General features: G+C 39.4%; 2 protein-coding genes across 4 annotated transcripts in view; both read left to right on the forward strand.

The window, feature by feature from the left end:
- Positions 1-15,192, forward strand: part of LOC141787198 (protein kinase C alpha type) — a 300,641-nt gene extending 285,449 nt beyond the window's left edge. For all 3 annotated transcript variants that reach the window (XM_074665490.1, XM_074665491.1, XM_074665492.1), the window contains one exon: positions 5,021-15,192. In XM_074665490.1, coding sequence (XP_074521591.1) covers positions 5,021-5,185 — 165 coding nt within the window. In that variant the 3' untranslated portion in view covers positions 5,186-15,192. The remainder of the gene's footprint in view (positions 1-5,020) is intronic.
- An 8,501-nt stretch (positions 15,193-23,693) lies between these two features.
- The window catches only part of LOC141787178 (voltage-dependent calcium channel gamma-5 subunit), a 32,125-nt gene continuing 30,790 nt past the window's right edge, over positions 23,694-25,028 (forward strand). The window contains exon 1 of the mRNA XM_074665462.1: positions 23,694-23,889. The gene's annotated coding sequence lies outside the window, so the exon portion shown is untranslated. The remainder of the gene's footprint in view (positions 23,890-25,028) is intronic.

Genomic DNA, 25,028 nt, shown 5'->3' on the forward strand with positions numbered 1-25,028 from the left:
TCTCCAGACAAACTAGGAGCAAAAATATTAAAAATAGAATAGAATAGAATAGAATAGAATAGAATAGAATAGAATAGAATAGAGTAGAATAGAATAGAACTTTATTGCCATTGCAACAACGAAACAAATTCATAGCAGCAATCAAGAAAACAAAAGTAAGAAAGTGTATAGAAAGTGCAAAAAGCTCCATAAGAAAATAGATGCTGACAGCTTGTCCATCATTCTCCAGTTCAGCCAGCCTCCACCTCCTCAGGGTCCAGGACTGAGCTTCTTCAGCAGTCTGTTCAGTCTCTGTCTCCTGGATCCTGTCCACTCTTTGTCCAATATGGCGTCTGGTGTTAGCTCTGTTAGCCATGTCTGTGAATAGCATGATGCTACTCTGCCCTCTGGTATTCCCTTTATTGCTGGGTTAGCATGGCTAGCTCATCTTGGAGATAGATCTCACGTTCCCAATAACGATGGATGGAAGGACAGGTCGATGTCGTCACTTCTTAGCTCACACCTGAGAACCAGCACGTCATCCTCACCTCCTTCTCCTCTTCTTGTGGGGAAACATCAGGCCTTGCACCAGTTAGCATTGACCTGCTACAGGCTGCTAACAGCTGATTTCTCATGTAAACAATGCAGCCATGGTTACATGTAGGATCTCCAGACAAACACAGGAGCAAAAGTAGTAAAAATATCACTGAAGACACAAAAAGTTTGGTGTCCATGACCAACAATGAACCATACAAAGTAATGATACACTCAGAATACAAAGATGACGAAAAAGAGATGAAAAAAATTACAAGAAACGGACAAAGAAGACAGAAGGTGCAGTTATCAGCAGATTTGCCCAATTACTTATGGATGAAAGTATTTAAAAAATAAATAATGAGGGATATTTCATTTTGAAAATACCTGGCTACATGTGTATAAGGCCTTAGTGACTGATTTAACAGAAATCACTAAAAGAAATACTTCACAAACACAGTGTTTCTTGGTCATCTTCACAAAATTAAATGTGGCCTCTTTGGAAAAACTTTGGACATCCCTGCCCCTCAGTAAAGCAAAGGTTTTCTTTTACACTATCCATGTAATAACTTTTAATCATATAAATTTAGGTGTGAATATTCGAGCTTGCACGCCATCTCTTTTCTCCAGTAATATTGTGATCATGATCTCGGGAAGCAAACACGACCTGAAACAGCACTGGGTTACTTGGTTGTCACAGAAACAGTCGGCACTGCTTCATTTCTTTTTTTTTTCTCTTTCTAAAAATAAAATATGCAAAGAAGTGAAGGCATGGAATGAAAAATGAGTCACTTCTTCTGCAAAACACCCTGCTGTAATAAACAGCATCAGTTTTCAAACCGCAACCGAATGTTTGTCTGGATCCTGAGATCTGCTGTGGCCTCACATGACAAGAACATGCACAGACATGAGCGCTCGCAATGTGCTGGATTCAAATCATCTTTTCATCGCACCAACATGGAGACACTTGTGATGTTTCTGCCTAAACACTGACAGCTCCAATACGCTAATTAACCCCTTTGTGATCTTATTCCTGCCGCTGTGTCCTGTCATAAATAATCCATTCTCTATGTGGAGATTTGCTTCGACAGCAGGGGTCAAAGGGACAGAAGTACGAACAAATCACTTCTGAGGCGAGATAAATGAGCTTCATCAGAGCAGGTTATTAGGTCAGAGTGTACGCTGCACGCGTTTCTGGATTCAGAGGTGCTGACAGCATTTCCCCTCACACAGAATCAAGCGTGCGCTGTGCTGGATATTGTGCTCCTGCTCCACAGCTGTGCCAGTGTTTCTTTTAGTATTCACAGGCGGTGCAGTGGGATTCAGGTGAATGAGATGTAGAGCATGTAATCTGATGCTGCAGAAGGCAGAGGGAAATGCAGGGGGACCAGGTGTGAAATGTGCTCTGTTTTTATGACGGCCTGTGGGCAGCATGAGGCAGCATTTTGATCAGCTGAGGAGCTGCTGGGGAAGAGGTCACACATGTTGCTCTTTGTTGTGTTAATGCACATTAAAGCTTGGGTTTTCTGTAGTTACTTAGGTATACAACCATGTACGGTTAGCTGGTGGGATATAACCACCAGCTAACCATACATTACCCCGCTTATGACCTGGCTACTAACTATGGATACAAAACCTCAGATTAAAAGGTCATTTCATTGATCTAAAATGATTCATGATGAGTCCTATTGCAAATTATGTTTATTTTAAATTGAAATACTGTATCCTCTATCAGCGAAGTGTTGCCAACTTTGCAAATTTTCAAACTCTTAAATCTGGCGACTTTTCTGGAGTTCGGGGACTCTAACATTAAATCAAATATCGATCTCACTCGCCTCAATGAGTAGCAGGTGCCGCCCTGGGCCCCCCTCCCCTGTTCCAAAACACAAGTCCTGATAAAAGATGTGAAAATTCAAAAATCAGGTTTGTCCTGTAACCTTTCCATTATTTCTTTGTTTTTACTCCTTTGGGAAACGGGAACAGAGCATCAAACCCGCAGACTTCTTCCAAAATAAACCCAGAAAGATGCAGCTCTTGAAGTTGAAGCAGATCCAAATTTTATTGTAAAACAAAGTTTGTTTTCTGACTCTAATGACTTTAACATAGGTACAATAAAGGGCCAATGAAAATACAAAAATGCAGAAACTTAAATGTGGCTCCTACACTCTTCATTTGCAGCAGTCCCTCCCTGCTGCAGCCACAGCAGACGACTGTATGCAAATGAAACACCCATGTGTTTGTCTCGTTTGGGTCACCTTTGCCAGTCCCAAGCCCAGATAAAGAGGAGGGATGATCTTTTTAGTTGTTGACATATTTACGCTGTTTTCACTCTCTTTCTGTCTCTTTGCAAAGTTTTTCTCTTTCCAACAGCGTCCCGGACAATTACATGTAAATAGACAACTATGCAAGCCAGGCGATGATGTCATTTAGTAACTTCTAGGACAGCTAATAGCTACCCTCTATGGCAAGCCATTTTAACATTTAAAAGCTTAGTTTGACTATCCATAATTAACATTGCAGATACCAACAGTGTATTTCTGACTAGTTGTAATTATATTTTGGATAGTCTGAATTTTAAATCAAGATATAAGTAATTGAACTTTGACTTGGTTAAACTGAATTATAGGTATCTCAAGTTTTTAATATCTGTCATCAAAATGTATTTTCAAGATATTTATAATTGATTACAGATATCGACAATTGAGTTATGACCATCACTAATTCCTATTTAAGTTATCAACATTTCCATTTTGACTAGTCGAAATCAAATTTTGGATATTAGAAAAAGAAATTGTAGATTTTTTGATGTGAATTAAAGTTCTCTGTAATTCTAATTCCAATCCAGTCAAAATGTTTTTAGAGATGTCTTGAATTGGAATGACAGATACCGTAAAATACCAAATAGTAGCCGGGGCGTTTATTTGTTTCAATCACTGAGCAGACCAGGTGTTTATTTGGGACCAGGCGTTTATTTGGAACAGACGTTTATTTCTTTCCCAGAAAATAACATTTAGCGGAAGTGGTAACGTCTTCTTCTTTGACTCTTCAAAGCCTCCTCATCTTTACGTTGTTATTGCATAATTTGTCCTGGCAGACTACCTGCGTTTGTTTATATCTGGCACGCCGCGCGTAGACTGATACACCAAGCGGCGAGTGCCTCGTACCCAGCTGTGGCTCTGAAGCAGAGGTAGCGCCATTTTACGACACGATGAGAACTAGAGCCTTATTTAGCGGTGTTTTTGTGTGAAAGTAACGCACTGAAAATTCTCTAAATAAAGCGTGAATGCAGACTGATATCAGATTTTTTCGGTGGGAGTCCGTTTATTTGTGTTTTGGGTCAAGTAAAATAAGGGCCTATCTGAGTCTGCACTCAGACGGGGCATACGAGCAGACGGCAGACGAGCAGGGGGGGGTGTTTGGTGCGAGCGCTCTGGGCTTCTGCTGCACAAAAAACACTGCTGTAGGGTCATGTGTGTGCCGAACCGATTACGTCGATCCTAACGGATCACAGATCAATCATGATCCGTTGCACCACTACTAATAAGGTACAGTCTGATTATGTTTCTTTCACAAAAATCAGTTTTCAAGAGTCAACTGTCAGTTGTGAGCTCAGCGTTTGCCTGTGTGTTCTTTAACTACGACTGTGGAATGAAAAAAAAAAAAAATTGACTGCGGCTCGTAGGCTGCGCCGAGTAACTTACCATACCCCAGCGTTTGTTTGGAACAGGCGTCTATTTTGCTGAACGTGCTGCTACACCCTGCGTTTATTTGGAACCCGGCGTTTATTTGGTACTTTATGGTAGCTACAATTCATTTGCAGACATCTTTAATTCACATTTTCGTAGATATCTTGAAAAAGAAACCCCATACACATGAATGGTGAAAAGTGACATCATTTCTCCTTGTCAAAATGACGTTGTGGATATCTGAAATGACAATTGCAGAATAGGCAGAATGTATTTGCAAATATCTGAAATGTCCTTTTTGTGTTGGCAGAATTGAATTACAGATATCTGCATCACATATCCAGTATAGCTTTAAAATGCTAAAACAGCTCGCCATAACTTAATTCAATGAGGAGTTGGCAACACTGCACAGGTGCTGTGTTTACACCAGAGGCTTTATTACTTAAAAAACTACTTAAGTGTTTTGTCAGGAGCTTGTACGATGTCTTCCATGATGGTTAGCCTGCTGAGTTAGCATGCTAACCAGAGCTAACGGTTTTACGTCACGTTACAGTCTGAGGTGTAACAAGTAGAAGTTAAACTCTATGAATTCTTCTCCATGGATTGATTTGACATGATGTGTGTCTGTCTGCCTCTGGTGCTGGTCATGTTAGAGAAAGTAAATACCCATCATCACAGGATTTCAACCAATCAGATTCATCTTACACACCTGCTCTGTAAGGAAGCTGGGTAATACTAACCCTGCTCTGTCCTGTCGCTCTGCACGCTTTTTTCATCCTCGAACTTTCCCTCATTTCCTCTTTTTGTTTTGTCCTCCACAGTGTGGCAAAGCAGCCGAGAACTTCGACAAGTTCTTCACGCGCACCCAGCCGCAGCTCACACCGCCGGACGAGCTGGTCATCGCCAACATCGACCAGGCCGAGTTCGCCGGCTTCTCCTTCATCAATCCACAGTTTGTACACCCGTCAGTAGTGAACAGCTTATGAGAAGGATGAAGACGAAACCTCAAGGATGAACCTCGCACCCCTGTCACTGCCACCGACTTCAACCAACCGCCAACTGAGAGTCTAACTGCAGACCAGCCCTGAGAGCTAGAAACCTTTACATTTCTTTTCAACAGCGTTCTAGGGCATGCTTTTTTTGTTTTGTACCATATTTTTGCCAGATTAGACAAACATTAGATTTTTGGAATCTTAGCAAATAATTTCCTTTAGTGAAACGAGGAGCATGAACTGTAGACATAATCGTCGTCTTATTTGTAACGAAGGTTTAAAGTAACTGGAGGCACTGACACAGACAGCCTGTAAATGACAAACGCACTAGACAACTAAAGGAATCATAATAGAGAAACATTAGGGTCTACATATGTTAGTGAGAAAATAATCGCGCTATACACGAGCTGTTATCTGGAACCTGAGGATCTCTCATATGGTAGTGTAGCTACTATAGCCAAATACAGCAGGAGGTGCAGGCATTAAAGATGCACCTCCTGATTCAATGTTTCCCGTGTCATGTTTACAACTTTCCTCCCCTTTGATTTTATCGTGACGGTGAAGAAGTCTAGTCGAGTAAATATTGATCTCAACTTTGGATGTGAGTAGAAAATTATCCTACAAATAGTGATGATTAGTCGACATGCAGCCTGTAAAAAAGCATGTTTGTGAGGTATGGAAGAACATCAGGGTCTGGAAATGTGAGGGGCCGTTTGGGGACATGATACAGAAACGCCCTCTGAGGCTTTGTACACAAGTAGACGAGCATTTCCAAAAATGAATATCTACCCCTTATTTGTTTTTAAAAATACTTTCGTCCACACAGAGCAGGAAAACCCGACTCGCAGCATGCCAACCCATGTTTGGCAGTGTTTTCCAGATGGGAAACCTGTGCCAGCCAATCAGAATGAACCTCTGTCTGACAACTACATGAAACCACGAAAGTAGAGTTTTCCAAAATTTTGGTTTGCCAGATACCCAGCTACATGTGGACATGGCCTCAGTGTTTCTCGGTGAAGAGAAACTTAAATCATTCAGAGCTGAAAGCCTCACACACAAACTTGTAAAACACCTTCATTCACCATATGAAGATTTATACTCTCATATACATGACTAAAAAGCTCTCACACAGATTTGTCAGGGAAATTTCCTCTGGTTAAGTCAGAAGTTGCTCACTTTACAAGAATTATGACTTACAGTGTTGTGAATCAGATCCTTTTAATGACATGCAGCACTGAGGGAAGTAACCTCAGTAGATGAAAAGGTTGTCTTGGCTTCTTCAATCCAATCCAGCTTCATTTGTAAAACCCCTTTTAAAACAATGTTTTCACAATACAGATAAGATCACATAAATAAGCAATAAAACTATGTTAAAGAAGTAAAAGGTCGATTAAAAGAAATACTATTCAAGTGGGTTTTAAGAAGAGATTTAAGAGATGATAACAAGTTTGCCTGCCTGAGATTCTGACTAGATTTTGGTACCAGCAGTAGAGCCCTGCTGGAGGAGTTTAGGCAACGGCCAGGCTCATAGGGAGTAAGGAGGGTTACGTATATAAGTGGGGGCCTGACCGTTGAGGGCTTTAAAAACAAGCAGTTGAGTCTTAAAACCAATTCTAACCAGTGGAGGGCAGCAAGGACTGGTACCCTGTCAGAGTTAGGGCAGTAAAAATGCCAAAGAACACCCTCCTGTAAAGCCAGACATACACTGTGCATTATTTTAAATCGTTTGACTCAGCTCTGTCTCAAACTGCACGATTGCTGAGTTCGCCTTGGCAATTTGTGCCATTCTGTGTCAAGAGACAACAACAAATTAAAAAAAGGCGTGTATAGATAAGGAATTGGCTGGGCAGACATTAGCAATACGGTCTGTAAATTCTTGAGTGAGAACAGGAGGGATGCAGCGACAGCTAAACTGAACTTTAGACTAACTTCTTCCAACTGTAGACATCACTTCAGCGATCGTGCATCGCTTTTACTGTGCGATACCTTCACAAGGAACAATCAAGATTTCAAACATATTTGATTTTCTTTCGATCAACAGATTTGTGATTGGGGTCACGACTTGAGGTGTCGATCTTTCCTTGTTTTGCCATGTCTACTACACAAAGCTCGTCACACGATTGAGCCAAAATTCGTCAAAATAGACACACAAGTGGCAAATCTGCTCAAAACAAGCCGACAATTGCACAGTGTATGCCCAGCTTAAAACTTGTGCAACCGGATCAATGAGTGACAGCTATCTAAGCTTGTCTTGTCTAAAATTGGCTTCTAAACATCTTAATTGCACCTCGTACAGTAATAAAGTCCTGAGGGACAAAAAGAGGATCCATTTCTCAGTTCAGCATTTATTCTGATCACAGGTAAAGTTTACAGCCCTGGACCCGAAAGAATGAGCCCCGATATCCAGGAGCAATACAATCTTATAACAATTGTGGCTACGCCTATCCAGAGGTTGAGTTGAAGTAAACACCCGAGAGTAATTGGCCAAAAATCATTGCTGACACCACTGTCTCAACCCACAGCTGGTGTCAGTTTTCATAGGGCCAGGCTTTAATCATTGTTTAGACCCCGTGCTCAACTGAAATCCTCTTATACACCAGTCAAAAACTCTCTAAGACATTTGTGAAACATGTTCATTAACAAAATTTAAAACCTCTCTTACAGTGCACTGAAAGATTTCAGAAAAACAACTGAAAGCTCTCACATAGCGTTCTCTTTATGTCAGCATTTCACCAATGTAAGTAAGAACTATTGTTTACGAAAGCTTTTTAGAGCTTTTTTTATGTGGGTATTTCTGAATAATGTCCCCAACAGCTCCTCATAGAGATGAAAAGTTTCCTTTAAACGCCCTAATTTACCTTTTCTAGCCCTTTCTTGAGCTGCAGATTGTTTAACACCCCTTGCCAATAGTTTTTGTGGACACATCAGTTTATAAACGTCCACAGTGGTGGTACACTCTATACTCTTTATATCTAAAATGTTTACAGCACGTCATCTTTAACACTGTTCCGTGCTTTCCCCTCGGCTTTAAAGCCTCCCATTGGTCATCATGTCTTACAGACACCTACGACACGTTTGTTTTTAGTCATTACGTATTAACCCAGCAATCTGATGTTGCATGTGATGTTATGTTGCGTACAGTATCATGCCCTCCAGTGAAGGAAAAACACGTTTCAGAAGTTGTATTTACTTCTCCTTCATACTCATTTAAATCATCCTTTTTTCATTTCTTTAATGTCTTTTAAAAATGATACATGTTTCCACTCTCCTCCTCTTTTGTGGTATTTTTCCATTAGATCAAACAAATATTTTAATGTACCTAATATCAGCGCATAACTCCTTTGTAAATAATCATGAGTTATTTAAAAAAGAGTATAGCAAGTTACAGTTTTTATACCAACACCTGAATGTGCTTTTATTACATTACTTATATAAACTAATATTTGTATGTGTAAAAAGTAACAGCTACCCGGTATAGATTAACTTTCTAACATCTGGATGTCTTAAATGGAGTCCAAGTTGTGGCATATATCTGTTCTACTCGTTTTGACGGATTTATCTTCTTTTTTTGTTCTTCTTTATTCATATTCAGTGATGTTGACTGCAAATTTTGTGTTGGTTGGATGCGTGTCTGGTCGTTGACTGTCCTTGTGTATCTGCATGCTGTTGGTAGGCATCATTCATGCACGTGATTCTCTAAAGTGCTGCATGCTACTACGTATGATACCCTTCAAAGTAATACTCCACTCAAATTCAAAGCCGAAACGTTGGTCCTGGAAGTGTGTGCCATTTTCCTTTTTTCTCCCTGAGGAATGATAGCCATAGCTAGCTTAAAGTTTTTTTAATTTCATTTCATTTTCTTGTTAATTTCTTCTGTTGATCCCAACGAGACGGCAAATGATGATGGTGCAAGTGTGTCTGGATGGGATTTTAACTTTTGCCCCCTACTTTTAAAACCTAAACCTAAAAGACAGAGAAAGCTCCTGTTTTGAAATGTCTAAGTACTTTGAATCCTGTCCACATGTTTTAAAAACTCATTCTCATCTTTCCAGCGGTATCACATTCGTCTCATTTGCATATTCAGGGCCTCAACTTCTGCGGCATTGATTTATTGAGGAAGCCGACTTAGTTTCCTTCTATGACTCATTTGGCAATAACAAAATTAATTTACTTTATTTGGAAACAGAGTTACAAAGTGCTTATTCAAAATAAAATGGTCTATAAAAGAGAAATGTGTGGAGGACAAGACTAAAACCACAAAATCCCCCCAAAAAAGAGGTTAAAACAATTTCTAAAAGACTAAAAACCACTGGATTAAAAGACATAAAACATCAGAAAATTAAAAACAACAAATGATGAAATCACTTGCTTCGGAAAAATGAATAAAAATAAAATATCAACAGCATTTCCAGGATTTAAGAGTGCTCAGATAAAATCCCCTGAAGAAGAACACTGATAAAAAGCAGATTTTTTCAGGCAGGTTGGACCCGAGACAGGAAAGACCAGCGCACCCTTAGTTCTCAGCCTTGATTCTGGGACAGCAAGCAGAGTCTTGGCTCAGGACCTCAGGTTACAACCGGGCTCAAATGGGCTGAGGAGATCAGAAATGTACTCATGTCACTTGCAAGTCAACATCTTAAAATTAGTGCTGTCAGGCGATTAAGTAAATTAATCTAATTAATTACAGGATTTGTAATTAATTAATCTAATTAATCTCATTTTAATCTCATATCTGCTTAAGGTCCCAAAACAAAGAATTTGAATTCCAGGACATTAAAATTACATTAAAATACATTAAAAGACTTTAAAAAATAAGATGGGAATACATTTTTAGGTACCCTGAGGCATAAGGAACACATGAACCTACCTTAACAAAATCTACCTTAATATGACAGCCCTACTTTAAATCAATTCTGAAATGAATCAGGGGTCAGTGAAGGGACGCTGAAACAGGAGTGATGTTGTCAAGGTGTTTTAGACGACTTGTAATCTCATCAAACTGGAAATCGTTGTGAATCTTTAGTCCCACCTGTGCACTGATTGCTTCAGAATTTCCAGCCTACGTTTGTACCCCATGAAAACAATCAAACAATCAATCAATCATTAGTTATATGGCCCCATATCAAAACATTATCTCAAAACACCTTCCAAAAACATTAACAGGTCTAGACCCATTAACGTTAATAAAATTTTATCAGCCCAAACCCAACATCAAGACAATATATGGAGTCTTATCTCATCTTCTCCTTCAATAACTATTTGATATTGAGTAACCATAAATATCAGAAAAAGGACTGTAGAAACAAACATAAAGTTTAGTAAAAGTTTGATTGTGACAAAGATTTCTGATGTTTGGTCTGAGTTCACAGTAATTTAAAAATCACCAACATTTCTCAGACATTAAAAGAAAAATCTACTATTTTCATCCATCATAAGAAAAAAAAAAAAGTAAAACTTGGACTTTCAATGAGGCTGACTCAAAACTAAGGTTCTTGAGAATCATCTAATGGATGGCACTTGATGCTGAATGCTTTAGTACGTCAGAGAAAATGGACTTTGATGCTTTAGATAAAATAAGATAAGAAAAATGGTTTTAAATTTTGGTGTCTTTCCGTAAGTTAGCTTCCTTAAACGTGACCTTTTTTAACTTAAACTCAAATTCAAAGATGTAAAGCTACGACATGATTATCAGGAAGTTATCACAATACACAAAGGAAATAAAGTTTTGGGGTCGCCGTTAAAAGAGAAAAAAAAAATCTTGCAGTGACATCTTTTGGCCACTTGGGGCAACAGTGGAAAGAATTGTCTGGTTACCAAACACCAACATTTTTTAGCTTAAAAGTTCACGATACAGGTTTGATTTAAAAAAAACATCTCTTACTCATATTTCAGTTAGGAAAAAGCTACAGACTGATTGGATTTTAAGAAACAGCATCAAAAAAAAATGTGTCAAACAGTGGTTTGATCAAAATAATGCAGACTACAGGATTATTAAACAGGCTTGTTGTATCAAAAATATAAAGTTGTTGGATCTAAGTCAGAGCTATTCCCAGAGAAATTTAATGTATAAACAGAATCAGGATTTCTATCTGAAGCTTTGCTCGTTTTGGGAACCACTCTTTCTCATGTCTCATAAGGGGGCGTTGTGTTAAAATCTTCATGTTGCGTAATCGTCACTTTGTCAACAACAGAAACACTTCATCCTCACTTGCTCTCGTCAGTGTTGTCAGATTCAGATCTACAGGAAATCTCTGAGAGATATATCATAAACACCAAACATCATATCTGACTGATGGAGACAGGAACTAACAAATCATTTCTTCTTCATGTTTGTTTTTTTTCTCACCTGCCGTGTTTTCCTAAAGTATAACCTCCTGCATGTGTGCCAAACCTGAAACACGCCAGAACTTGACGATAGCAGCGCTTCACGAGCTGTAGTTAGCAGCAACTGTCAGTGTGGTTGATTTTTCCTGCCTGTCTCTGAAAAACATTTTGACCAGAGGAGCTTTTGATTTCAGTCTTTTCCACAGAAGTAGGAAACTTAAACTCCTGAATCATCCCTTTACTTTGAGACACATTTTGAAGCAGCACAGAGTGTTGGCGTGAAAAGAATCTTACCTTATTTCTAAGAGTCTCCCTTCGTGTGCCTTTCCCAACAGATATGCTGTACAAACTCCTTTAATGTTCATCCTGAATGTGTAATTCATCGTCGATTTTTCTTTTCTTGTATTGTTTCACATCATGTGAGGGCATGAACCCACTGGACCTCCAGTTCACTGTGTTGCAGGCGTCTGATTGGCTCCTTAAAACATGCTTGGACTCAAGCAGTGCAGGCTGTGGTGCAACTTTTTGAGGCTTTTTTGCACCAGTTATACAAGGGTGGGCTGAAAGGAAGGAGTTATGCCATAGTGATGAAACTTGGCATGCATTAAATTCAACTTTTTCTGACTCTTACGGCATGGTTTATTTTTCAAGAAACCGTGGTTGTTGCTGTGGCAGGACGTCCGGACCTTGAGTCATCTTCAAGGCTCTCCCTACCCCTCTTGAATTCTCACTTTTTCACAGCTGATAAAGTGTGAGCATCATCCCCTGATGTAGCAACCACGTCGCCGTGAATGCCCTTAGTGGTTAACCCACTTTTTCTGCAGATATCTGATAACTCCACTGTGCCAAATTTGATCCATAGTCAAAGTCCTCAAACGCTACATCAGCGTCAGTAAATCTGAAAATAAACCATGATGTAAGTGTCAGGAAATGTTGAGTTTAATGCATGCCAAGTTTGTTTGCTGTGGGCTAGTTGTTCAAAGGTAATCCAATCGGATTTTGGGTTATCGGATTAGACTGAATTCTGAAAATGGGTTGTTCAAAAGGTAATGAAGAATTTCAAAATCGGATAAGATCATGTAATCCAATCCTACTTTTAATCTAGATCAAACCTTCAGTTTGTGTTGTAGGATTTGGATCACTTTGATCCAAAAACACAGGATTATCCTGTGCCCAACAGGGGGTAAGAGTTCAAGATGGATTTCAGGAAGAAAATTGAGTAAAACTTCAAAATTGGTCAAATAATACAACACTTTTTTTTTTTTAAATTAAGTGTCGAGACTTTTATTTGTATTGAGCGCCTAACCTGTTTAAGCATTACAGTGATTAAGTAGATGAAGTTAATTTAGGCTACCAGTTCTACAGTTTCAGTTCTACACTTTCATTTAGCAGACACTTTTGTCCAAAGTGACGTACAACACAAGCAAAAATTAAGACAGGAGGAAAAGGTAGAATTTCTTTTTTTTTTTTTTTTTAAGGTAGTGTAGAATACCCTAGCCAACAAATCATAATTAATTGATGCAACAGTAAACTTCAACCTTCAGCAACATTCAGAAATTAGTGCTGAGAGTTCACTAGGAGCTGAGTCTGAGACCTTCTGACTTATTCCGACCCTGAGGACAAAGAGGAGAAGGCTCAGATTAAGTGGCTGAGTGTTCCCTGAAAAGATGAGTTTTCAGAAATTTCTTAAAGTAGAAAAGGACTCTATATAGTTAGGTAACTCTTTCCATAATTTGGAAACAATTAGAGGAGAAGAGTCTGGCTAGAGATTTGGAGCCACTGGACTGGAAGCACCAGGTGTCTTTCACAAGCAGAGCGTAGTGGGCGAGAAGGCGTGTAGACCTGGATGAGGGACCCCAGGTCGGCATGAACTGTTCTTGTCAATGTTTTGTAAGCCAGAAGAAGAGCTTTGACTTTGATTCAAGCTGCCACTGGAAGCCAATAAAGTTTAGTAAAGTAAAATCAAAGAAAAACTGAAAGAGCGGAAGCACAGATACTTCTGGCTGAGGAACAAATGAAGCTTAAAAACCGCAGCAAACCAGAGAAAAACTTCAGATTTGTCTTCTAAAAGCAGGGCTTAAAAATGCCCATAGATTGGACATTTAGCCTCTCTTTTAACATATCAGACGTTTTCAAAATATCCACTTCATTTTTTTTTTTTTTTTACATATATTTGTCATTCATTTGTCGTGGCTCAGATAAGGGGTTATAAAAGAAATTAAAAATGGAAGTAGATATTTTTAGTTTTTTCTCAAAATGATAAAAACAGCTGCAGTGACCCCATGTTGGCTCTTCTATCTGTTGTTCTTAACAGAGCTGGTAGCCCACTTTATGATATGCCGTCCCATTTAGAGCACTAATAATCCAGATTTGATAATCTTGAAAACTGTGTATCCAGATCAGGGTGATCCAATCCAGTGCCGCTTGGAAAAAATGGCATAAAACTGAGATGGATTACCTGATCCTGGATAGCAAGAAATGAGATTTCATTAAATTCTTTGAACAACTGTCCCTTTAGCATAACTCCTTCCTAGTCAGGCCACAAACTTTTTAGCAAACTTTTAAAGTAATTTGCACCAATAAACAACCAGTGAGGACTGATAATCACAGTGGATCCATTCCCTTTGTGTTTTTTTAACATTTATGTGTAGGAAATGTGTTTATTTGTATGATTTGTCCATGATTGAGTCTGTAAACCCTAGATTTAAGCCCTCGAGATCTCCTTTAACTTCCTGTACTGCCGGCTTTACCTTTACCTCCCTGTGCCTCTTAATGACTGACGACGCTCTGAGTCTGTTCACACATGAATCAATGATATCACAGGATGATACAGCAGGGCAGCAGGTGATGTACAGCCTTGAGATGAATCAAGGAAAGGATGGATGATGATGGTGTATTTGAAGGACAGCCCTCATGCCCGGTCACATTAAAACATCTCTCCCTCTTCCTCCCTCGTGATCCGTCTCTCACGCCGCCTGCTCCTCCTTCCTCAGTGCCTGGGCCGAGTCAATCTGTCTTCTTATCGACAGCGTCCTCCTCTTCTCACCCTTTAAATCTCATCAAGTCAGGAATGAAGTAGATTATTCTTCCTCTCCCTTCTCTCCTGAGATCACCACAGGAAAGGAGCCAGCCGAATGTATTTGGTGTTCTGCTTTGTTTACATTCTCGGTGATGATGATGTCCTCTTCTTTTTACTTTTAGTTCAGGTGATTTTGAATGGCCAGGGGAAAAAATGAAGTATCTTTTTAAAGTATAAATGTAGGTTGTCAAATGAGAATTTCTTTCCCTTCAGCGCTCCTTTTCGATGCTGTAATGATCTTGTTTTTTGTAGTCCGTTTGAACACCCTGAGTTTGATTTGAGCTGCCATGTTTCTGGAGTACAGGATCAATGATGTGCATGATGCCTTATTCCTTACCCCACACAGTACGATGGTCTCAAACCCTCTCCTCTTCGTTCATTTATAATCTCAGCAGCCCCTGTCCTTGTACATAAACGACTTACAGTAGACATCTACATAGACTGTAAAAGAAAGAATATATTGTATTTTGCAAACGGTGTATGTTTGTTTCCTCTCCCTCGTCAGCCTGAAACCTTTAAGACAAGTCTGAGCTACTTACCTTGTAATTGATTGTGTCATTTGTACCTAATGTATGATAATGCAAATAAAAAAAGGAAAATCAAGTCCATACGTGTGCATGAGAGTGTTTTGATTCGGGGGAGTTTGTTGTCTGAAGCTTAATAGACATATTACAGGTAGTGCTGTCAGGCGATTAAAAAAAATAATCTAATTAATTATAGTATTTGTAATTAATTAATCTAATTAATTGCATTTTAATCTCATATCTGCTTAAGGTCCCAAAATAAAGAATTTGAATTCCAGGACATTAGAATGACATTAAAAGACATTAAAAAAAAACATTAAAAAATAAGGTGGGTATATATACAACACATTTTAGGTACCCTGAGGCATAAGGAACATATTAAAAAAGTTTTATGGTTCTGTCTTTATAAAATCTACTCAGTCCTGCACCTAAGATAAGCTGATTTGATTTTTAGGAAGGTTTTTTGCTTCTGTTCACATTTTTACTTGATGTAGACTCAATTTTCACTGCAATATGAACTTCTATACTCCTATGAGGTCAGGAGAACCAGGGCTAAAGGCTAAAAACTGTGAGGAACTATGAACAAAACACTTTATTCAAGTCTTGGATCAAAGAAAAGTGAAGTATTCTCAGTTTAACATGCTCTGAACCAGTGGCGGACTGGGACTGAAAATCAGCCCTGGACTTTAACTCGGTCCAGCCCATAACAACGGGACGCGTAACACCCAGTCATTCATAGATCCACAGCACCCCCCCCCCCCCCCCCCCCCCCCCCCCGTCGTCGTTGGACAGAACGAGTGCTGTCGGGGGGGGGGGGGGGGGGGGGGGGGGGGTTGGTGCTGTGGATCTATGAACGACTGAACGATCGGTTCAGCCCGACGACAGCAGGTGCTGCAGGTCTGTATGTCAACGGATGTTTCTGCCCGACGACGGCCGCCGCTGTCAGGGGGGGGGGGGGGGGGTCACCGTTCGTACCGGCCCACTGAGGCAGCGGCCCACCGGGAAACCTCCCGGTGCTCCCGATGGCCAGTCCGCCCTTGCTCTGAACACACAAACTGTTGCTGATTGGTGCAGAGCAGCCCCAAGCTGAAACATGACACCAGGAAGATGGAAGCAAATTTTCAAAGAATTCTTTAGATTTAAATACAAGACAAATATCGATCATTCAGGGCTTGTATAATGCAGTAAAATGTGTAGAATTATCTGTTTTTTACAGAATTGAGCTAGAGCAAACGGTTGATTTTCTGCAGATTTTCAAAAAGGACGTGTGAATAAACGAGATGTGGATGCCAGTCTCTCACTTACCCCCGGTTAAAAGCATGTTGCTGACGTCAGGTGTGATACATTCAGGGACCGTCGGAAATTTGAAAATCTGACGAGAACACCACTTTTCCAAGTAGGACACACGGTTTGTAAATGCCAGACATTTGAAAATAAGTGCGTCTTTGGGATCCAGATTAATCTGCGTTAATTTTTATAACGAGTTAATTTGCGGTGTAATTAATTAATCTAATTAACACGTTAAAATGACAGCCCTAATTACAGTTAATTCTTTTTTTTTTTAAATTAACACTTAACATTGTCTGATAATGCCAGTAGACTAATTCAATCACTGATTTTATGTTATTCAACAATAAAGCACAAATTTAGAGGAAGAAGTGGCTGTTTTTAGTAAAGCTGTTCAAAATTGCGTCATTTGACGTAACAAACATCGGGTATTTCGGGTCGTGTTTATTGTGTTTCTTCCTTAGTATTAATTAGTACTTAAATGTATACAATCACAATATTTCACAAGCTCTGAGAAACTCCAGGTTCCTTTTTTGTCAAGTATTCCAACAAGCATGATTTTAAAAATGTGACGTGTCAGAGCAGCAGAGAAAAAGTGCATCATTATGATTTCACTCCACATGTGCAGATGTGTGAGAGTATGTTTCACTGTCACAAACACAGATGAGCTGATTGTGAGTGGTTTCCCAGTCATCTCTAATTATATGGATGGCTGAGCTTGACTCAGGGTGAAGACAGAGAGGTGTCACTGATGGACGACTGTCGTGTTGCACTCACTGCTGTCAGAAGTCATCAGGGGGGGATCTGGACTGAGGAGCGTCACAATCTGCTGCTGATGGATCTGACTGACACTGTAAGATTACAGTTAGATTTCACCTGAATCAGGACAAGAGTGAAGACCACACAAGACAGGGAGGGAATGAAATAAGTTCTTTTCCTTAGTTTAAGTTTGGTGCTAAACTATAGTTGTTCATTCAGACTTTTGCAACAAGAGGGTTTGAAAGACATTGGATTTGAACCTGCTGATCAGCATCAAGTCTAATGAAGTGATAAAGGTCATAACAGAGACTTGGAAGAGTGTGAGGTTCCGTTTTTTAATACTTACTTTAATTTTATTATTATTATTATTATTATTATTATTATTATTATTATTATTATTATTATTATTGTTATTATTATTGTTATTATTATTATTGTTATTATTATTATTATTATTATTATTATTATTATTATTAATAGATTTACTGTTTTAAGGAGTATTTACACCCAGTGACAAACATCACACAAATGTTCAAAATTATACATGGGACTACGCAATAAATACACGCAGGAAAATATCAAGAAAAGATCCAAATTTAAAACAAAATAATACAAAGAAAAAGAAAGTAGTATGAACTAAAATAATATTTGAGCAAGGGCAAAATAAATGGGTAAGGCAAAAAGGGTATTTTAATTTAATTCTTCAACACCTAAACCGTAAAATTTCTGCCTGGATTTTGTTTGATTTTCTTTATTTTATTTTATTTTATTTATTTATTTATTTATTTATTTATTTATTTATTTATTTATTTATCCTTACATTTATTAATTTATTTTGTTTTTATTATTATTCTTACATTTATTTATTAATCCTTAAAATTCCTGCCCTAGATTTTTGTCAATTTTTTTTTTTTTATTTATGTATACATTTATTTATATATTTATTTATTTATGTTTTTTACATTTATTTTATTATTATTATTTTTTTACATTTATTGCTTATTTTGACAATAAAAAGGTCTGAAAATGTCCTGGAAGTAAAGGTCTTAACACTGAGTGCATTATTTTTGCACTATTTAAGTTTTTGAATCCATTATCTGAAAAATAAACATCACCCATAGAAACCTTTCTCGCTGAATCAAGATGGGTTTATTTTTCTACTGATTGTGAATTCATGGAGCAGTGACGATGAAAATGTGGTTCTTTCACTACTTGAGAGAAGAAAAAGAAAACAATTGGTCCATGGATACCTGAGAATAAGACAAAAACTGTAAAAACAAAAAACAAAACAAAACAAAAAGTTTTTTTTTAATAGGTGTGTATGTAGGATCTAGTATTTCCAGAGCCAGCCTCAAGTGGACACTCAGGGAACTGCAGTTTTTAATATTTTCTACCTCAGTTTCATTTCTCTTAGCCGGAGGTTATCTCTTGGTTCTGTACTTAGATAAATAGTTTGAAGATCTAATGGCTGGTGCTAAATTTTACAACCATTACTTAAAAGTTTTCTTCTAATTTTCCCGACCTTGACCTCTCTTAAATCTTTTGACCCTCTTTTATCTTCTTTGTCACCAAACTGCAGTCACCTCACATCGCCTCATTCTTCCTAACTCAGTCCAGAGCGTTCATTTATCTCGGTGATGTTTCCTCACTTGAGGGTCTTTAATCACTGCAGCTCTTCTCTGGCAGACCGCCAGAGTCCTCAGCGTCAGGTTAAAGGAGGTTTAAGGCTTTACGACATAATGTGGTGCATCCAGTATGTGTGGATTTTCTTCACTGTTTTAAGCTACTGATAAAAAATTACAACAACTAACAATATGAAAAATATGAATTTAGCCTGAGGTTGCACCAGCATCCCTCTTATTGTATAACGTGTGAATGCAGACACACACACACACACACACTCACAGCATGCAGACACATGAAGCCTGTGTTTGTATCTTCACATGTTTTCAGACATGTGATCAGAAAAAGCCCTGCAGAGCGCTAACTGCGGAAGCAGCTGGTGTGCATTTGTTTGGCACCTATATGTTTCAGTCCACTGGTTTCTCCCATGTACTCTGTACTTCACACACACACACACACACACACACACACACACACACACACACACACACACACACACACACACACACACACACACACTGTATATACTCACATCTTCTGTTATCACGCTGTTGGACTGATGGTTATTTTCTTTTAACCACATTGTTTTGTTTTGTTTCTTTATTTGTTTGGCCTCGAGTCAAACAGATGTGTGTGTGTTTATTGCTGTGCTCATACTACTGTGTGTATCGTGTGTATTGTGTGTATTACAGAGGCTGACTAATGTATCATTTTATAGGAAGGAAGAAATGAAACACAGAAATGAAGCTGTTCTTTCTGTTTTACTGGATTTAATAGAAAAAAAAATCTGCATTGGCCCAAATTGTTCCAGGAGAAAGAGAAGGTTTAATGATGCGCTTTTGTTTCTTTTTACTGAAAATACACCAAAAGAAATGACCAGAGTGACACGTTCTTTTTCTATCATTTCTCTGTTTCTCCTCCTTCTATCTTTTCTTTCATCCTCTCCCCCCATTCACTCTCTCTCTCTCCCTCTCTCTTGTTTTTTCATTTTCATTCTCTCTTCATCCCCCCATGTCTCTTCATTTTTCTCTAGTTTTCTCGCCATCTCTATTTTTCATTCGCTCTTTCCTTTTTCTTTTCCGTCTCTCACTCTCATACAAACACTTTTTTCTCTCCACATTTCTTTCTCCACCCTTCTCATTTTCTTTCTTTCTCTCTCCCGTTACTTTTTCTCCCTCTCTCTTCTCCAAGTCTTCCTTTTTCTCTTTCTCTCTCCTGATAATTTCTTCCACTCTTTGTCATGTTTGTCTCTCTTTCTCCCCTCCCCTTCTCTCACTTTCTCTTCTTATCTCCTTTTTTTTCTCCCGCTCTGATTTTCTCTAATGTCCTTTTTTTTTCCTCTCTCCTGCCTTTCTCTGAATTTCACCCCAATCTCACGTCTTTTTCTCTCTCCCCCCTTTGTCTCCCCCTTTTTCTCTTTTTTCTTTTTTCTCTTTCACTCCCTCCTTCCATTTCTCTTTGTTTCTCCCCATCTTTTTCTCTGTTTCCCTCCACTTCTTTTTCATTTCCCTCTCTGTCGCTTCCCATTTCTTTATTTTATTCTATAGTATAGATTTATTTCCCCCATTCCCTCTTTCTCCTTTTTTCTTTCTGTCTTTCTTTTCTCTTACTTCTTTTCACACTCCCATCTTCTCTCTGTTTCTTACCCTCTGCCTCTCTTCTGAGCTTTCTCTCTGAATTTCACCCCCATTTTTTTCCTCCATCTTTTCCTTTTTCCCCCTTCTCCTTCTCTCTCCTGTCCCTTTTCTCTCTCTTTTTTCTCTCCCCTTACTTTTACCCAATCTTCACTGTTTTTCAGAATTTCTCTCCCCCTGCCACTCCTTATTCCTTTCTCCCCCTCTTCGTCTCTCTTTGTTTCTCCTCCTCCCTTTTTTCCTCTCTCTTTTCCTTCTCTCAGTCTCTCCCCGTTTCCCCATTTTTTTCATTTGATTTCTTTTACCCATTTTCTCTCTTTTTTTCCTCTTCTCTCTCTTCTGTTTTCTTTCTTCGTTTCACACTCCCATCTTCTCTCTGTTTCTCACTCTCTGTCTCTCTCTCTGTCTCTCTTTCTGAGCTTTTTCTCTGAATTTCTCCCCCAAATCTGTCTCTCTTTTTTCCTACATCTCTTTTTCTTCTCTGCTCCTCTTTTTCTGTCTCTGTCTTCCTCTTTTGCTCTCTCTTTTTTCTCTCCCCTTACTTTCTCTCCCTCTCAGAGACAAGGCGAAAGTAAAGCAGTGTTGTCCACAACATAAATCTCAAAGGAGTTCAACCATCTTTGATCTCTAAAGTCAGGTTTGACTGGATTGAGTGATGGAATGGAGAGCAATGATTGAAAAAACAATACAGTTTATTATCAAATTTGACAAGTTGTGAGATTCTTCTGTTGATACATTGACCAAGTACGCTTGGGCTAAATGCTAGTGCTAAATACTAATAAATAATACAGCATTCATTTTAACAAGTGCCTGATCCAGCTGCATGTGGTGACTAGGGGAAAATTTTTGGCACATCCACAACAGCCTCATTTCTCAGACTTCCACTTAAGAAATTCCAGCTTCACCTCGCTTTGGTAGACAAGGGCAGAGTATTTTCCGAACACCTCAAGGTTGAAAGAAAACTTGTATTTACTGTGAGGGAGTACAGAAAGAAAGGCAGCCCAAAAAAATCAGCTCTGAGGGACGAACTGGGACCAGAAATGTGCTGATTTAGGTCAGAGGGAGTTTATGTAAAGATCCGAGTCAAACCGAAGTGATTCACTCTTGTTTCTGAACAGAACGTGATGTGTAATCATACACAGGCGATGGAAAACGCCAGATGCTCTGTGATGACTGGATGAATGTCCATATGCTCGCAGACAGTTTGTCCTGAATTCAGTCCGACAGCAGCTCAGACTCTATTAATCCATGCTGTCCTGGACCTGTGACCTAACACTGTTATGAAACTTCCCATTTTAACCCTCATTCATTGTTTACTGAATGAGGAGGCTGCTTCCGAGATTGCTCAGTACTGTCATGTTGCGTATTCTTCCTGCTGGGGTCTCTTTGAGTCGTTCCTCCTTCATTTTACTGCCCTGGCTCCCAGTGTGTCTGGTTTAGCTTCACCTCCAGCTCTTGTGTTTCCCTCCTGATTGATTGCACTCATTAGTTTAACCTGTGTTCATTTACACTCTGTGTATTTATTCCTCCTTTGGCTCTGTTTTATGAGTAAAGTTTTTGGATATTTGGTTTAAAATTATGTTCAAAATCAGCGTTCTGGCACTCTCCCATCTTTTATTTTTGCCTGGCTCGTTCCAAAGTTCCTATTTTTTTAGAGCTAATGCCTGACCTGACAACACAACAGATCAAAGCAGACATTACTCCTGAGAAACAGGGGCGTGCGCTGACTTTTTGAAGGACAGGGGCAAAAAGAAAAAAAGCCACATACAGGGAGTTTTTCCCACCCCAGAGGTCACTTAATCATTTTTAATAAACCTGTCAAAGGCACTTCAGAGTGTTTTTTTTTTTTTTTTGGATCCCAGGGATAAACTTTTGCACATTTTTTGTTCCCAAGTTGGCAGTTTGGTACGTTTTTGGCCACCAGGAAGGCACTTTACCACACTTTTCTGCACCCAAGAGGCCTCTTCAGGGTGCAGGATTTTTTACTCTGAGACTGCGCATTAGTGTTCATTTTTGGCTCCCAAGAGGGCACTCTAGGGCTATTTTGCTACCTAAGAGGACAGTTTCTTATGTTTGAACCAGCAAAGGAGGAAGTTCAGTGTGTTTTGCCAACCAAGCGAACACTTTAGCAGACATTTTGATTCCCAAGAAAGGCATCTTAGCGCATTATTTTGCTCCCAAAAGGGCAATCTAGGGCTATTTTACTACCTAAGAGGACAGTTTTTCATGTTTGAACCAGCCAAGGGGGCAGTTAAGTGTTTATTTTTCCACCCAAGAAGGCACCTAAGTCTGTGTTTTGGCCCCCAAGAGTAGGCAATTTGGCAGACATTTTAATTCCCAAGGAGGGCACTTGAGCAAGTGTTTTGGCCCCCAAGAGGGCACCTTAGTGTGCATTTTTACTCCCAAAGGAGCACTTTAGTGCATGTTTTACCGCCAAAGAGGACAGTTTATCGTGTTTGAACCAGCCAAGGGGGCACTGAAGTGTGTTTTGCCAACCAACAAGACATTTTAGCAAGTGTTTTGGCTCCAAAGAGGGCACCTTAGCGCACATATTTGCTCCCAAAAGGGCACTGTAGGGCTATTTTACCACCTCAGAGAACATTTTATCATGTTTGAACCAGCCAAGGGGGGTTGTTAAGTGTATTTTGCCAACCAAAAGGCACTTCAGCAAGTGTTTTGGCATCCAAGAGGGCACCTTCACACACATTTTTGCTCCAAAAAGGGGCACCCTGGGGCCCGTTTTACCACCTAAGGGAGCAGTTTGATATGTTTGAACCAGCCCAGGGGTCGGTTAAGTGTGTTTTGCTAACCAAAAGGACAAGTTATCACACATTTTAGCTTCAAAGAGGGTAGCTAAGCTTGTGTGTTTTGGCTTCCAAGAGGGCACTGGCATGTTTGTTTGTTTTTTAATTATTTTTAACCGGCCACTTCTTAGAAATAATCAAATTTAAATGGACATTTAAAAAAAGAAAAAGAAAAAAAATGGAGAAATTGCAGCTTAATTTTTGTAGCTTTAAGATATTGAGATATCATTCTCTTTTGCTTTTCAAGTCATTTTTGACAGAATACAAACAATTTTTAGAGCATCATAAACTGTGATAATATAATACTAAAGCTGTTTACTTCTTCTTTTCGGTAATTCCAGTGGCACAAAAGGTGCTTTAAATAAAATCAGCGTATGTAATGAGTTGTTTTTCCTGTCATATGCACGCAGTACCTTCTCCCGTTTTCACTTTAAGAGAGGTAGAGAACGGTGTTCGGCGCCACGTGCCACACGCCACGCGCTCACTGGCTTGAATAGTAGTGGTGCGCGAGCAGCAGAGCCGCGGGTCCCGTCTGCCATACAGACTTATCGTCGCGCGCCAAAGCAGAGACAACACGGAGTGAGCGACCGGAGAGGAACGAGAGCAGGAAGACGAGGATAAGAGGAGTAACCGTGCTGTCCTGAAACGAGCTTTCTTCGTGAAGGTAACAGATTTTCATCATGTGTTTATCAAAGTGCGCGTCGAAGTCTGTAGATAACGTTAGGAGATAGTTTTTTTTTCTGAAAGGTTGTGGTTCTAGATATCACTGAATGCTTCATTTTATGTGTTTTGATAAAAGCCAGTTGAAAGCACCTGCTCAAAATTGACATACTTGACATTGAGTCATATTTAATGTGCGTAAAAGTGGCGTACACAGTATAATAATCACATCCTGCTCCCTTTTTAAATGAGGGACACTGCTTTCGAGTGCCATACCATATTTTCTTTTACCATATATGACATAATTTATTGTCTGACGCACAAAAAAAAATTGTGTGGTGTTAGAGACATTCAAATTTGGGATTTTTTCCAGTACAATCCTTGAAAACAGCGCCCTACGTGTTAACATAGGCTCAGATAAAGGAAGTATTGTGCTCTGGAGAGTGTATAGCTTCACAATAAAGTGATGTCACTCATCTGGCTTTGAGAAAATGCTTTCAGAAAATAGGAATAGGAATAACTTTACGCAGCCCACGACGCATAACAACACCATTATGAAGCTGTTTCCTTACAATACACCAGCTCCTGCTGAACAACAGCTCGGAGTACTACGGTGAATATTGACCGTGTGTGTTGAGCGTGGGAACGTGTGTGACCGCTTCAGCACCGTGGACAGAGATTAGAGCGCACAGGCAGAGGCTGACTCTGAGTGCTGATGGAGTCAAACAAACCCCAGAAGACTTCCTGACGGTCTTTTCCCACTGACATGAAAGATAGAAGAGGTAGATGATGTGGGATTCACTGACCTACATCTGACTCAAAAACAGCTGTTTACAAATACAGATGCAGCTACAAGTCTTTGCAAATTTTCTTTTCATTTGCTGGAAAAATCTTGCGATATCTCAGGATTTTTGCTTGTTTCCAACAATCCAAGCCAGCCCACTCTGTTTTTTTATTCTTTATTTATTTATTATTTTGCAGCTCTCTTGGCCAATATCCAGTCGTCTCCTCAGTGGGTCAGTGAAACAAACATGATAACAGCACCGGCTCACACAGGATGGCGTGGGCTGTGATTATTTCTCTCTGATTCTGCACAGAGTGGTTTCTCTGTCCAGTACAGACTGGCCTCTGTCTGTTTACAGC

This window comes from Halichoeres trimaculatus, unplaced genomic scaffold (genome assembly GCF_033239565.1).
Source record: "Halichoeres trimaculatus isolate MK-OKI-2021-1 unplaced genomic scaffold, fHalTri1.1 fHalTri1_scaffold_2, whole genome shotgun sequence".
In the NCBI taxonomy this organism is placed as follows: Eukaryota; Metazoa; Chordata; class Actinopteri; order Labriformes; family Labridae; genus Halichoeres; species Halichoeres trimaculatus.